The 14331-nt window shown below is 41.3% G+C and overlaps 2 protein-coding genes across 3 annotated transcripts in view; one reads left to right on the forward strand and one right to left on the reverse strand.

Moving 5' to 3' along the window:
- The first annotated feature begins 453 nt into the window (after window positions 1–453).
- Window positions 454–12661, forward strand: LOC122734844 (7-alpha-hydroxycholest-4-en-3-one 12-alpha-hydroxylase-like). Of its 2 annotated transcripts, none has more exons than XM_043975954.1 (2): window positions 454–2087; window positions 11611–12661. In XM_043975954.1, exon 1 carries the CDS (start codon window positions 518–520, stop codon window positions 2042–2044), a length of 1527 nt encoding a protein of 508 aa, XP_043831889.1. In that variant the 5' UTR covers window positions 454–517; the 3' UTR covers window positions 2045–2087; window positions 11611–12661. The 2 variants fall into 2 exon arrangements, with proteins under 2 accessions (XP_043831889.1, XP_043831888.1); XM_043975953.1 differs by lacking the exon at window positions 11611–12661 and adding an exon at window positions 9608–11490.
- The window catches only part of ACKR2 (atypical chemokine receptor 2), a 31939-nt gene continuing 21530 nt past the window's right edge, over window positions 3923–14331 (reverse strand). Inside the window, 8 exon segments of the mRNA XM_043975956.1 lie at window positions 3923–5773; window positions 5775–6025; window positions 6028–6169; window positions 6171–6206; window positions 6208–6238; window positions 6240–6406; window positions 6408–6450; window positions 6452–6561. Of these exon segments, the coding sequence (XP_043831891.1) occupies window positions 5429–5773; window positions 5775–6025; window positions 6028–6169; window positions 6171–6206; window positions 6208–6238; window positions 6240–6406; window positions 6408–6450; window positions 6452–6531 (1095 nt within the window). The 5' untranslated portion in view covers window positions 6532–6561 and the 3' untranslated portion in view covers window positions 3923–5428.

Consider the following 14331-nt stretch of genomic DNA (forward strand, 5'->3'; position numbering starts at 1 on the left):
TCAGACACTTGACACTTACTAGCTGTGTGACCCTGGGCAAGTCACTTAACCCCCATTGCCCTGCAAAAAAAAAAAAAAAGGAGTTATACACCCTGTTGTTCTGGGTTGTACTTCTCTGATACTCCCTAAATGCCTCACTTGATTTCTTGATTAGCTTGTTAATTTGATTTTTATACAGGTTTGGCACTGCTACAAAAGACTCCACCTATCTGTACTTTCTGATTCCAAATTTGCCAAAAGGTAAACTGCAGTTTAAATACATTTTTGACTTCCCTCCCTAAATATCTCCTGACATTGGATGCCTTTGTCCTCAGATTTCTGAAAACAGGAAGCTTGTCATAACTTTTGCTTTCTGGCCAAACTCCAAGTAATTAACTTCTTGTACATAGTTGGGCAAAGGACAAGGTACAGGCAGAAAGAACCTTTGCTATGCTTATAAAAGCCTCTCAGTATCAAAGAGCTCTTTCATTATTTCCTGAGTTGCCTGAGAAGAAGTATCCCTGGTGGTGGTGTGGTGATGGCATTCTGGGCTTCTGTGTTTATTCTCTTGGTGACCACTGTCCTGGTAGGGCTGTACAGGCTGGGGGCCTTGCGCCAGAGGAGAACCAGAGAGCCCCCTCTGGACAAAGGCCCCATCCCCTGGCTGGGCCATGCCAGGGAGTTTTGTAAGGATGCCTCCAATTTCCTGAAGAGGATGCAAGAACGTCATGGAAACATCTTCACTGTTCAGATTGCTGGCCAATACATCACCTTTATCGCAGATCCCTTCTCTTTTGATGTCATCCTGAAGGAGAACAGAAACAAGCTGGATTTTTCCAAGTTAATAGCTGACTATATGTTGAAGGTGTTTGAGTTTCAAGGACAGGAATGTCATGGAAATATCATGCATACTTTGACCTCAAAGCACTTAATGGGGACTGGTCTAGTTGGTCTGACCCAGGCCATGATGGACAGTCTAAAGGTCCTGATGCTGGAACCTGATGCTGACATGAGCCCAGGAGCCCAGGAGTGGAAGCAGGCAGGGCTCTTTCAATACTGCTACAACATTGTCTTCAGAGCTGGTTACCTGACATTGTTTGGGAACATCCCCACTAATGGTAAGGCTGACCATGCTCAGGACCTTTTGGAATCCCAGAAAGTCTATGAGGAATTCAGGAAATTTGACATTCTCTTTCCCCAGATGTTTTACCCTGTGCTCCTGCCCAAGGAGAAGCAAGAAATGAGGAGGCTCAAACACTTCTTCTGGGATATTCTCTCTCCGTGGCACATCATGGAGAAAGATAATGTCAGTGGATGGATCCGTTCTGCTCAGGAGCACCAGGCCAATGATGGAGTGTCTGAGATAGAACAGAGCCACTTTAACCTGATACTGCTATGGGTATCCAGTGGCAACACAGGTGTTGTAGCCTTCTGGGCCCTCCTCTTCCTCATGAAGAATCCCAAGGCTCTGAAGGCTGTGAGAGAGGAGGCAGAAAGAGTCCTCAGGAGAATGGGGCACGAGGTGAGACCAGGTGGGGTGCCCATAAATATTGAGTATAGCATGCTGCAGCAGACCCCAGTGCTGGACAGTGTCATGGAGGAGACATTACGCTTGGTGGTTACCCCTTTCCTGACCAGGGGTATTGTGGAGGACATGATCCTGAAAATGGATGATGGCAGGGAGTATGCCCTCCGCCAGGGAGATGAAGTTTCCATCTTCCCCTACCTGTTCCTCCATATGGACCCAGAAATCTACCCAGACCCCTCTACATTCAAATATGACCGTTTCCTGAACCCTGATGGCAGCAGAAAGGTAGCTTTCTACAAGCAAGGGAAAAGGGTCAAACCACACATGTTGCCATGGGGTGCAGGAACCACTGTCTGTCCTGGGAGGTTCTTTGCTCTTAATGAGATGAAGATGTTTGTGTTCTTGATGGTCACCCAGTATGATATAGAGTTAATTGATCAGGAGGTGATGATCCCTTCAATAAATGTGAAGCGCTGGGGAATTGGTGCCACACAGCCAATACATGATGTCCAGTTCCGGTATCGAATACGCTTCTAGTTTGATGGTGAAAACTCTTGCAAAATCTCAAGGATGCCATGAGGTAAAGTCACTCGCTCCCCTTTCTAACCAATCTCTCATTCCTCAGAATTTCCTCTCCTGTAACATGCATCTTGTCCTTACAACCCTACTAAACTGCTCTCCACTGCCTTTCCCAATCAACACATCCTATTCTCTTTTCTCAGAACTCCTTCACTTGTCTTAGCTCTGGATATTCCTGACTATCCCTTCCCTCTGAAGACTCTTCTTGCTGGGCTTCCTCTCTGACTCTTCCTTAATCTCCTTGACTGATTCCTCTTCTGATGATGAATAGGAGTTGCAGATAGATTGGTTTCACTTGAATACAAGGGGGACAGTCCTCTAAACAATTAGGGCTATCCCATGGTGCAATGGGCTCCATTGGGCACAATGGGGGTAGGTTGGTGGGACAGTGATCCTGAAGGTCAACAATCAAAGATTAAACAACTCCTTTTCAGGGATGTTGTGCAAAGGATTCCTGCATAAGTCCAAATCAGACTAGATGGCCTCTGAAGTACCTTCTAGGCTCAGGTTCTAAGAGTGAACAGCCATTTTTAGGACATCTTGGTTTCTGTGACCCTGCTCTTTTCCTGTATCAGACTGCTTCTTCTCTGTCTCCTCTGCAGGCTTAGGATATGATGAGTCAAAGGATATGATGAGGTGGTTTTCAGATGAAAAAATCAGAGTTATCTATAGTCATATGGAAAAAAGTTATAAGTTATTATTGTTTAGAAAAACTAAAAACAACTCTGAGGTACCATCTTATACCTATTGAATTGGCTAATATGAGAAAAGGGAAATGATAGATATTAGAGGGGTTGTGGGAAAATTGGTATACTAATGCACTGTTGGTGGAGATGTGAAATGATCCAACCATTCTGGAGAGACATTTGGAACTATGCCCAAGGGACTATCAAACCCTACATACCCTATGATCCAGTAATACCAGCACTAGTTCTGTATCCCAAAGATCCAAAAAAGGGAAAGGATCTATCTTTACAAAAATATTTCTAGTTCATTTTTTTGTAGTGGCAAATAATTGGAAATTGATGGGATGCTCATCAATTGGGGAATGATTGAACAAGTTGTGGTATATAATAGTAATGGAATATTATTGTGCTATAAGAAATGACAAGCAGACTTATTTCAGAAAGACCTGGAAAGGCTTACATAAACTGATGCAAAGTGAAGTGAGTAGAACCAGGAAAACATTGTACAGAATAACAGCAATGTTGTACAAAGATGGGCTATAAATGACTTAGCTATTCTCAGCAATACAATGATCCAAGATAATTCCAAAAGACTCATGATGAAAATGCTTTCCAACTCCAGAGAAAGAACTGGTGCATGTTCACAAATCAAAGCATACAATTTTCCACTTTGCTTATTTTTATCATTTCCTCCACCCTTTGGGTTTATAACCTTTTTTCACAATGTAAGTGATATGGAAGTAAGTTTTGCATGATTGCACATGTATGACATATATCAAATTGTTTCCCATTTCAGGAAGGGAGGAGGTGAAAGAGGGAGGGAGAAAATTTGGAACTCAGAAAAAAAAATTGTTTTAATGAATGTTAAGAATTGTCTTTCCATGTAATTGGAAAAAATAAAATATCATTTAAAAATTTAGAAACTGGGGCAGCTAGGTGGTGCAGTGGATAGAGCACCGGCCCTGGAGTCAGGAGTACCTGAGTTCAAATCCGGCCTCAGACACTTAACACTTACTAGCTGTGTGACCCTGGGCAAGTCACTTAACCCCAATTACCTCACTTAAAAAAAAATTTAGAAACCATTCAATTTATGTACAGTAGTCTCTGATCAGGTATAGGTATAAGATTATTAAAAATTTGAGATACACAGTTTCTGGGTAATTTAATCACTTTATTAATTAGGCCAGCAACTTGTTAATAAAAGCATGGTCATTTGGCTTGTCTCTATCAGACCAAAGACAATCATGGTGGTGGGGCACAGAGCTTATATAACCTTGAAACAGCAGGTGGTCTCCAGCCTTAGGCTATCAATTCAAAGAATGTACTTCTCTTCATTGTATATGGGAGGCAGAGTGACCCCTCCCTGGACAGAGATGTCTTCCTATCCAGACAAATGGATCTCTCTCCATTCAAGCTTGAGTAGAACACAATGAGCTTCCCCACCCTAAATTCCTTGCAAGCTTAGGATGGATCTGACCAAGATGAAGAAATTCAATGTAATCTTATTATCAAGGAGAAATCGTACCTCTAAAATTCAGGGGAAGTTCTGAATCTTCCTAAGATATCAGTTATTAATAATAAAAATTTCTCATGTGGGTAACATTTGATTCCCTCTGACACCAAAATGGCTCATTTCAATTCATCAAGCATCAGTTCAACACCTATGCATTGAAAAGCATTCGTTCCTTCTTTCTTTCTTTTCTTTTTTTTTTTTGCAGGGCAGTGAGGGTTAAGTGACTTGCCTAGGGTCACACAGCTAGTGTCAAGTGTCTGAGGCTGGATTTGAACTCAGGTCCTCCTGAATCCAGGACCAGTGCTCTATCCACTGCACCACCTAGCTGCCCCCATTGTTCCTTCTTATTGTGAGATCTGTAATCCTATGATCTCTCTCTCTCTCTCTCTCTCTTTCAAGGCAATAAGGGTTAAATGACTTGCTCAGGGTCACACAGCTAGTAAGTGTCAAGTGTCTGAGGCTGGATTTGAACTCAGGTCCTCCTGAATCCAAGGCCAGTGTTTTATCCACTGTGCCACCTAGCTGCCCCCTCAATATCTTTTAGAAAGTACATAGCACAGCTAGAACTTAGAGCCAGGTCTTCTGACACCAGGGTTGTTTCCATGATACTGGTGGATCCCAGTATGTTGACTATGTGCCCCCTAGGAGGCCACAGAGTCACACAAGGGGTCTGAGAATCCATACCGTGTATTGTCATTTTGTCATTATATATTTCCTTAATCAACTGACATTAACAATATATGATAATAATCATATGAAGGTTTGTCCATTTTTGTTGTTGTTGTTGTTGACAAAAAGAACTCAGCCAAGAAGTTTGGGAGCCACTACACCAAATCCTTTACAGTCATCACATAGTTAATAAGCGGCAGGACTGGTATTCAAATCCAGGTCTCCTGATTCTGAGGTTTATTGTTTTGGCTACAAAAGGCCAACATGACATCTGGTGGAAGGTTCTAGTTATGAAGGAAGCAGTCCTGCTTGTGAAGGAACTCAGTTTAGTGAGACTTGGGTTCAAAACCCAGATCTGTTATTTACTCCCTGGTGACCTTGAGTGAGTCACTTACACTGTCTCCTAGTTCTCTCACTTGTGAAATGAGGACTAAATGAGCTCTAAGGTCTCTCCCTGCTCTAAATCCCATGATACTATATGCTTTCTTCCTGATTGTCAGTGTTATTCATTTCTTCTTGGGCTGTGGAAAAACTATTGGAATAACTGGTCTGAGAGGGACAGGCAGCAGAGGATTCCTTGGATCTTTGGAAGATGGCCGCCAGAACCCTTTTGAGATGTTTCCTGAGCCGACGATGGACAAAGAGATAGAGGAAAGGGGAGATGCAGCAGTGAGTGAAAGCAATGCTCTCTGTCACCTGAAGGGCATAGTCCAGATGCTTGCTGACCTCACAGCTCTCGAGGACCTGTAAGTCTTGCAGCGAGTGCAGGAACAGGGTAATGTTGTAGGGACACCACAGTGTAAAGAAGGTCACCACCACATGCCACAGCTGCCCACAGGGTTCGGACCCTGCCCTGAGGTCTTAGGACTGTGAGGATGCAGCCTATTCGGGTGTAGAAGAAGATCATGGCAAAAAGTGGGAGGATAAATCCCAGAATACTCTGCTTAAATCGAAGAAGCACCTTCCACACAGGCCCGTTATCTCCAAAGTCCAGGTGACAATTCTGCAGACCACTGGGGCCTTCTTGTACTCCAGCGAAGACCATGTCAGGGATGGAAAGCACCAGGGCACTGTCCACACCCCGCCTGAAAGGAGCCAGCTCTTTGCTGGTGTCCCCAGGTGATGATGGGTCTGAGCGTGGACAACATCTAGATACTTATCCAGATTCATGCAGCCAAGAAAGAAGATACTGCTATATAAGCTAGCTGTGTAAAGGAGTGCATATGATTTTGCAGAGGGCTTCCCCAAAGCAAGACCCAATGCCAGGCTACAGAAACCCCCAGAAGGCAAGGTCACCACGAAGTGGAGGTTAGAAACAACCAGATTCAGCAGGTATACCTCAGTTACCTGTCTTCTACAGACAGAGTAGAGGAGGACAATGAGTAAGAAAAGGTTCCCACCCAGGCCCAGGATAAACACCAGGGAATAGAAGATAGGCAGGAAAACTTGGCCACAAGGATAAGATGGCCTCCTTCTTACAGACTGTATCAGGAAATTATCAAGGTAGTATAGTCATAGAGGCTGGTGTTTTCAAGGCTAGTCGATGTAGATGAGGCAGGAGGGAAGGTGGTTGCCATGTTGGAGAATAAGCTGGTTTTCACTGTGAGCTACAAAATCAAAAGGGAAAAAAAATAGATTAGGTAAAGTCATTCAATATTCAATTCAACAAACATTTACTTCTTTTTAATTTTTTTTTTATTTTAGTGAGGCAATTGGGGCCAAGTGACTTGCCCAGGGTCACACAGCTAGTAAGTGTTAAGTGCCTGAGGCCGGATTTGAACTCAGGTACTCCTGACTCCAGGGCCAGTGCTCTATCCACTGCGCCACCTAGCTGCCCCAAATATTTACTTCTATAAAAGAAACAGATATGCATAAAGCACCTGCTCTGGATTCAGGAGGACCTGAGTTCAAATTTGACCTCAGACACTTGATACTTACTAGCTATGTGACTTGGACAAGTCACTTAACCCTCATTGCCCCTCAAGAAAGAAACAAAGAAACAGATATGCATATGAGCAACTCAATTATCCACATGGGTTCAGAGGATAATAATTTTTACAGAGAAGAATACTGAGACTCAGACTAAGGAAGTGATTATATGAAGACTCACCTAGCAACAATGCTACATTTAAATGTGAAACTCTATGGGGCCACAATGCTATATACAAGCTTTATTAGTCTGAGCCTGTTCTCTGAGAGTCTGAAGGTTATGGAGGGGAGTGTGCCCCTGAGGTGTTAGGTGGGTGGAAGGGAAATGTTATACTTTTGTTATTACTATATCTTCATAGGAAATATCCTTGGCAAAAGTAATCTCATGTAAGTGGTTAAATTACAACTGAGGTTAGCACTTAAGAGTGTAGATGAGTGGAAGAACCACCTTAAAGGGGCTCCACTCAGATGGCATTAGAGAAGAGACCCCCCCCACACACACCTTTTCTGGAATACTCCTAGATTCTGAGGGGAAGAAATAACCAGTTTCACTGTGGGAGAATGAAGCCAAAAAGAGTACCAGCTACATATCATCTAGCCCTAGCCTCTCTTCTGAGCTCCAGTCTCACATAACCAACCACCTGCCAGACCTCTCCAACTGGATGACCCATCCATAAACATCTCAAACTCAACATGCCCAAAACAGGATGGATTTTCTTAACCCAAAACCTGTCCTTCCTTCAAAAATCTTCTGTTTATGTTGAAGTTACCTTCCAGGCTTGCAAGTTTGTAACTTTGGAGTCATCTTTAACTCTTCCCTTTTCCTTAGTCCCCATGTCCAATCCGTAATTTTACTAGTCAATTTTAGTCTACAATCTACCTTTCATTCATCTTTTCCTTTCTGCATGCACACACAGCCACCTTCCTAGTCACAGGTACTCTTCACCTCTCACCTGGATTATTTGCCCAGATCCTCCCAGTTGGTCTCCTACCTTTTCAGTCTTTACCTTCTCCCATCTTTTCTCTACTCTGTTTGCCAAAAGAATCTTCCCAGAGCACAAGTCTGACCCATGTCATTCCACTACTTAAGATACTTTCTAATTATAAAAAGTAACTCTGTCTTCAGAGTGACATGTTGTAGGATCCTTCACTATTTAGCACTAGCCTACATTGTAGGTATATTTCACATTCTTCCTCCTGCTAGCCAAATTTAGTTTACCTGCTATTATGCAAATGTGGCTTTCCATTTCCCTCCTTTTGTTAAAGTGTGAGGTTATTTTCCATGCCTGCAATGCACCTCTTCCCTGCCTCCACCTTTCCCCCACCTCTTGTAAGTCTTAGCTTGTATGCCACTTCTTGCAAGAGATCTTTCCTGACTCTCTCTTTCCTCTAATGATCATGAATGAGCATTTTCTGTTTCCATGTTGTATCCTCTGCAGGGATAGCAGAAATTGCCTAATCTTTTAATGCTTGACACTCAACAGAGTGGAGACATAGCAGGTGCTGACAGAAAAAGTGTTAATATAGTGACAGAAAATGTTTAATACCAAATGTAATATTACCTGACACCCCCTTCTGAATGATCCTAGTAATATCAGAATTTTAGTAAAGTCCTTGTATTCCTACTCCTAAGATATTTATTCTCCATTGGGTTGAGATGAACCACACCCTAAGTCCCCACCCTGGGTTCTTACCTTGTAAAGGAACCTAGCTTGATCTGGATCTTAGTTCCTAATGTCTTCATGTCTTGTTCATTGAGTTTATGGTGAGTTAGGTCATGAAGAGTAATTAATCAGAATGAGTGGGTTTTCCTGCTCAGATTGTGGAGGGCAGCTGGCATCTTATGATCAAGCCTTGCTACCTAATGTGACCCTTCGCCACTGTGACGAGTTAAAATTAAATGTGTGGTCACCTTATTCATTGTCCAAGGGTAGGGAAAATGTAGCTAGGGTTTACTTATAAATTAGAAGCTTCAGCACCAGTTGGGGCATTAAGCATTTATTAAAGTATACCAGGTAGTAGTAAAAAAAAAAAAAAAGAATGCCTGGGTCAGAAAGTTAAGAAAAGGCCTATCTAGCCTAGAATTCCAGCCTGATCTGGTTCTTCCTCAAGTCTCCTCCACCAGCCTGTGTAATTTAGACATGCATTCAACTGAATTGAGATAACTTAACTAAAAAATGCATTTTTGTTTTGTGTTTCAAATCCATGATATTGTTTGTGATACTATGCAGATTCACTGTGAGGAACATAGCTTCTTCTCCAATCTAGGTGTCGCTACACTATGAGCTAAACTATTAAAAGAAAAGGAAACTATTTGAAAGCTATTAATAATCTGAAGTACTTCCTTATAGTAAAGAGGAAGTTTCATCTAATATTATCTGGCTCACTTATGAAAATTGTAAGATTATTGGTCAAATTATATGGAGTTATGATGATAAGGCCAATTTAATTGGGGTATATTTTTGGCATTGCTTCCTTAGAAAAACTGATTCTCCTCCCCCCATGCAAACCCTTTTTGATAAGAGGGGATGGTAGTTAGTAATTTATAATATAAAACTATTTATGTGAATTATGAAGTTGTATCTTGAATGACCTATACTGGTTACATTTTAATCAATTTAGTTTGAACAGTAAGGGTTGAATAAAAGATATCTATCAGTTTAGAGATTCCAGTTATATTACTTCATGAAAGTCTAATAATTATCTTTTTTTTTTTTTTTGCAGGGCAATGGGGTTAAGTGACTTGCCAAGGGTCACACAGCTAGTAAGTGTCAAGTGGTCTGAGGCCGGATTTAAACTCAGGTACTCCTGAATCCAGGGCCGGTGCTTTATCCACTGCGCCACCTAGCCACCCCATAATTATCTTTTTACACCAAGATAAATTTTGAACAGTTTTTTTGTTTTGTTTTGTTTGTTTGGTGAGGCAATTGGGTTAAGTTGACTTGCCCAGGGTCACACAGCTAGTAAGTGTTAAGTGTCTGAGGCCAGATTAGAACTCAGGTCCTCCTGACTCCAGGGCCGGTGCTCTATCCACTGCGCCACCTAGCTGCCTCTTGAACAGTTTTTGAGAAAAAGAAAGATGCTTCAAGGAATTTTAAGCAAAAATCTTTTGTATAATTTTTAGAAGGCCTGAAATATTTTATTTGTTAGCCAATCTATCATATTGACAATTGTTTCTAGCCCTACTATGATTAGCGAGACTTTGATGTTTGAGTTGAAACCTTTTGGGGACCCTTAATATTCTTTTTGAGCTTCGTTCTTAGGGTTGCTCTGTCCTTGGGCCAATCCTAAAATGAGTGCTTCAAGAAAAATGCCAGCAGCTCAATGGGAATTATATCTGAGTTCTAAGGCCAGTGTATATCTATCTGTCCCTGGGAATAAAGTTGGAAGGGCTTGATAAGGCTAAGGTTGGACTCTCAATTCATTTCCCCATACAAGAAACCTGCCCATCTTGTTCCATCATACTTGCTACTTATAGTCATTCGGAGTGTTGGACAGAGGCCTTTTAGACCAGTATTGATGTATTATATTCATGTCCCTTATTACCACCTCAGGGTAATAAGGGTTAAGTGACTTGCCCAGGGTCACACAACTAGTAAATGTTAAGTGTCTGAGGCCGGATTTGAACTCAGGTCCTCCTGACTCCTGGGCCAGTGCTTTATTCACTGCACCACTTAGCTGCCCCCCATCCCAGAACCTTTTGTTACAATTGAAGTTAATTTGGCAACTTTTAAATGAATTCCATGTATATTAGAGGTTATCTTCTTATAGTGGGTGGGGGGTGGGAATAGAGGAGGAAGAGAAGTTGGAACAATTTTTTTTAAAAAATTGATGTTAAAATTTGTTTTTACATATATTTTGGAAAATAAAATTCTATTCATTTAAAAAAAAAAGTGGTCTGTTATTGGTTCCTTAGCAGAATCTTATCCTCCTGTGGGGGGAATTAGTAATTAAAAGAAAATAACTAAGAGTAAACAAAAGTAAATAGAGTAAATAAAATTTTGGTTTTGGTGGAAATTTTGTTTTTTAAAAATAACAATAATAAGATCAGATAATTATATGTCAAATATAAAAATTGGATTCAGAATTTTCTGATTTTTCAATTTGTATTTTAATTTCCTAAATATTTCAACATGACATTTTGCCAATTTACATCACAAGGCAATTACAGGTGATCAACTAACTTTCCTTCCCTTTCTGGAACTTGAATTTGAGGTAAAGAATGCAATAGATGAACACCAGAAGTCAAATAATGCGGGGGTTTATGCCAATTTAAAAAGGCATCTTTCAGTCTTAGCCATATATACGATGTCAGCAAATTCCTAACTAAAGGGCTCATTCTACAAGTCATATCCTCATAGATTATTTTTAGATTCTCCCGTAGCCTGAGGCTGGCAGTATCTTTAGATAAGATAAGAGCAGCAAAGAACATGGGAAAATGTAAATTTCTCTGGTCTAGAAGTTCCTAATTTGAGGTTCTTATTAGAGACAGAAAGGTTTGAACTAGTTCTCACTACCTGACCTGGTTAAGCAAACTTGAATTCTATTAAGATATATTCTGGGACAGCCAGATGGTGCCAGTGGACAGATGCACTGTGGCCCTGGAGTCAGGACCTGAGTTCAAATCCGGCCTCAGACACTTAACACTTACTAGCTGTGTGACCCTGGCAAGTCACTAAGCCCCAAGTACCTCACTAAAAACAAACAAACAGAAACTGGATATAAAGATATATTCTGCAAGAGATTGTGACAGAAATGAGCAAGTGATCCAAACTGGGGAAGTAGACCTGTTGGGAGAAGCTGCTCTGAAACACCACTTATTCTAGAATGCCTAAGAGGAAAGATTTCCAGAGGACCAAAGGACTGCATTAGAAGAAGTTCTCAGAAACCAGACAGCTTTCTGAAGCCATCCAAGCCTAAAGATATGATGGACTAATAAAATGGACAATGGGAGTGAATTATCCGTCCCTTTTCACTTCTTCCCTCTGTGCCCCTGTTCTGTGTAATGTCTGCTTGCTTGTTGGGGATTGCCCTCAACAAATTCCTATCAATGTATTGATCAATCTCTCTCCCCTTTCTCCCATACTATTGAATGTCATACCAGTTAGTGATTCATTGAGAAGATACTGTCTTCTCAAGATAATCAAGGAGGAACATCAGAAAAAAATGTTAATAATCCTCCGTGTATAACTCATATCTGATGTGTTACTGCCTCAGGGATGGGCAGGAGAAGGAGGGAAAGAGGCATAGAAAATGGAACCAAAACTATAATAAAAATGTTTATTACTTTAAAAAAAAAGTACTAGATCAAAAAATGTTAATATAATGACAGAAAATTGTTAACACCAAATGTAATATTACCCGACACCCCTCTTAATGATCCTAGTAAGTGTCAGAATTTTAGGTAATGTCTTTGTATTCTCTACTCTTAAGATATTTACATCTCCCTTAAGTTGAGATGAACCTTGCCCTAAGTTTCCCACTTTGGGATCTTACCCTGTAAAGAATCTAACTTGAGCTGGCTCTGGGCAACTAACGTCTTTGTCCTGTTCGTTGAGATTTATGGGGAGTTAGTCATGAAGTAAATTAACCAGAATGAGTGGGTTTCCTTGCTCAAATTGTGGAGGGCATCTGGCATCTCTTGACCAAGACTGCTACCTAAGGTGACCTCCCACTACCTTTTCTCCTAAAAGTATAAGAACCTCTTCCTGGTGGAACATCCCCCAGGTGGCAGCTTTGCTACCCTATTACCTTGATTAAAGATGCTTTATTCTTCCACTCATGAGTTTGATTTATTTCAGTACTTGACAGTACTTACATAATAAATAAAAGTTTGCTGGACCGGGGTCTGTAGTGCTGGACAGAATATCCATGCTGAGAAATCATAGGTTCTCAAAGTAAGAAAATGAAATATAAACATCCCTGTTTAGAAGATGTAGCTTTGAATTCTGATCCCTGCCACAAATTCATTGTGTGATATTCATTTAATTCTATTTCTGGCCTTTAAATTGTCTACTAATGGTTTACTTCTCTATTTCTTTTCCAAGAACAGGTAGTTTCTAGAGTTATTGCTGTAATGGGACTGGCGCATCCTCAGAGGGTCTATCCATAAAGGAGGCTAGGGAACCTGTTTCTGTGAGAGAAGTGCTTTGGAGAGATTCTGCAAGATTGTGGCCCGGACTAAGTAGAAGGAATCAGTGCAAACGAGCTCCTCTCTACAACTCTTCAAACTAGATCTATTCAATATGCCAGGAAAAGTCACAGTGACTTTGTCTGGCCAGGTCAGCATAGAGGACAGACAGAGGTACTGCAGACACTGAGACAGGGTCTAGGCAGGAGCACCGGGTACACACAGAGTCCTCCAGTACCCCAGGGAGAGTCTGCACATCAGCACAAAAGGACATCCAGGCCCCTATGGGCATGCACCAGGGAACAATGACAACTGGCAGATATGTTGCCCACTTACCCAAATCTAGGTCACAATCCAGAGCAGAGCAAAAAGGGAACCTGCACAGTGGTCCCAGATGGATGCTGGGGCAGGGTGCACTAAGAAAGGAGGACATTCAGAAGGCAGCAGCAGTAGGGGTGTGGCTCGGATACAAAGCTCAGAATAGGATCTCCCTCCAGCATCTAGCCAGCCTCTAGAGGAATAAGCCAAGGCAGGAACCCAGGCCAAAGGGGCGCCATTCATTCTTTCCAGGTGACTGACAGGGGTAGAGTCTAGCAGAGCTATATGTTTGCATAGACCCAAACCCAGGTCAGGACTTACAGAACTCAAATCTGTAAATGTTATCTCAATTGTCTTGGTGGTAAAGAGTCATATCCAAGGACATGGAAGAACTAAACCAGATGTGAACTAAACCATATCTCTCTCTAGGACTAAAATGTGTAGATATTAGGATCATGCTAAATCAAATAAAATGTTTCTGGAAGATAAGCATAAAACTTTAAGTATAGTATTGATATTTAAAATGAGATAATATAGTGCAAAAATGCTATATAAATGCTAGCTATTTTTATTGATTTGTTTTTTTCATTTATTATTGTTCATTTACTTATTTATTCATTTATCTATTTATTTATTCATCCATCCATCCATTCATTTATCTATCTATCTATTATTTTATTTGACCCTCTTCATGGGGTTTTCAGGGGAGAGGGTCAGAGCTGGCTGGTGGTCTGAGGAACAATGAATAGATGATGGTACCAGGCAATTATTTGTATTTGATTAGTACCAAACAGACTGCACACAAAAGAGTTATGGCCACCTAGCCTCTCCTACGACAGATAAATAATGAAAGATCGTCCAAAAGTGGCAATCATCTGCACTATGGCCCTGAGGTTTCCTATGCTGTTTGTGATTGTCAATCATCTGAGTGACAGTAGGAAGCCCACTATGAATTTTAAGGATTTGGGTGTCACTGACCATTTTGTGGGGGGCCTGCATG

This window comes from Dromiciops gliroides, chromosome 1 (genome assembly GCF_019393635.1).
Source record: "Dromiciops gliroides isolate mDroGli1 chromosome 1, mDroGli1.pri, whole genome shotgun sequence".
NCBI classification, from domain to species: Eukaryota; Metazoa; Chordata; class Mammalia; order Microbiotheria; family Microbiotheriidae; genus Dromiciops; species Dromiciops gliroides.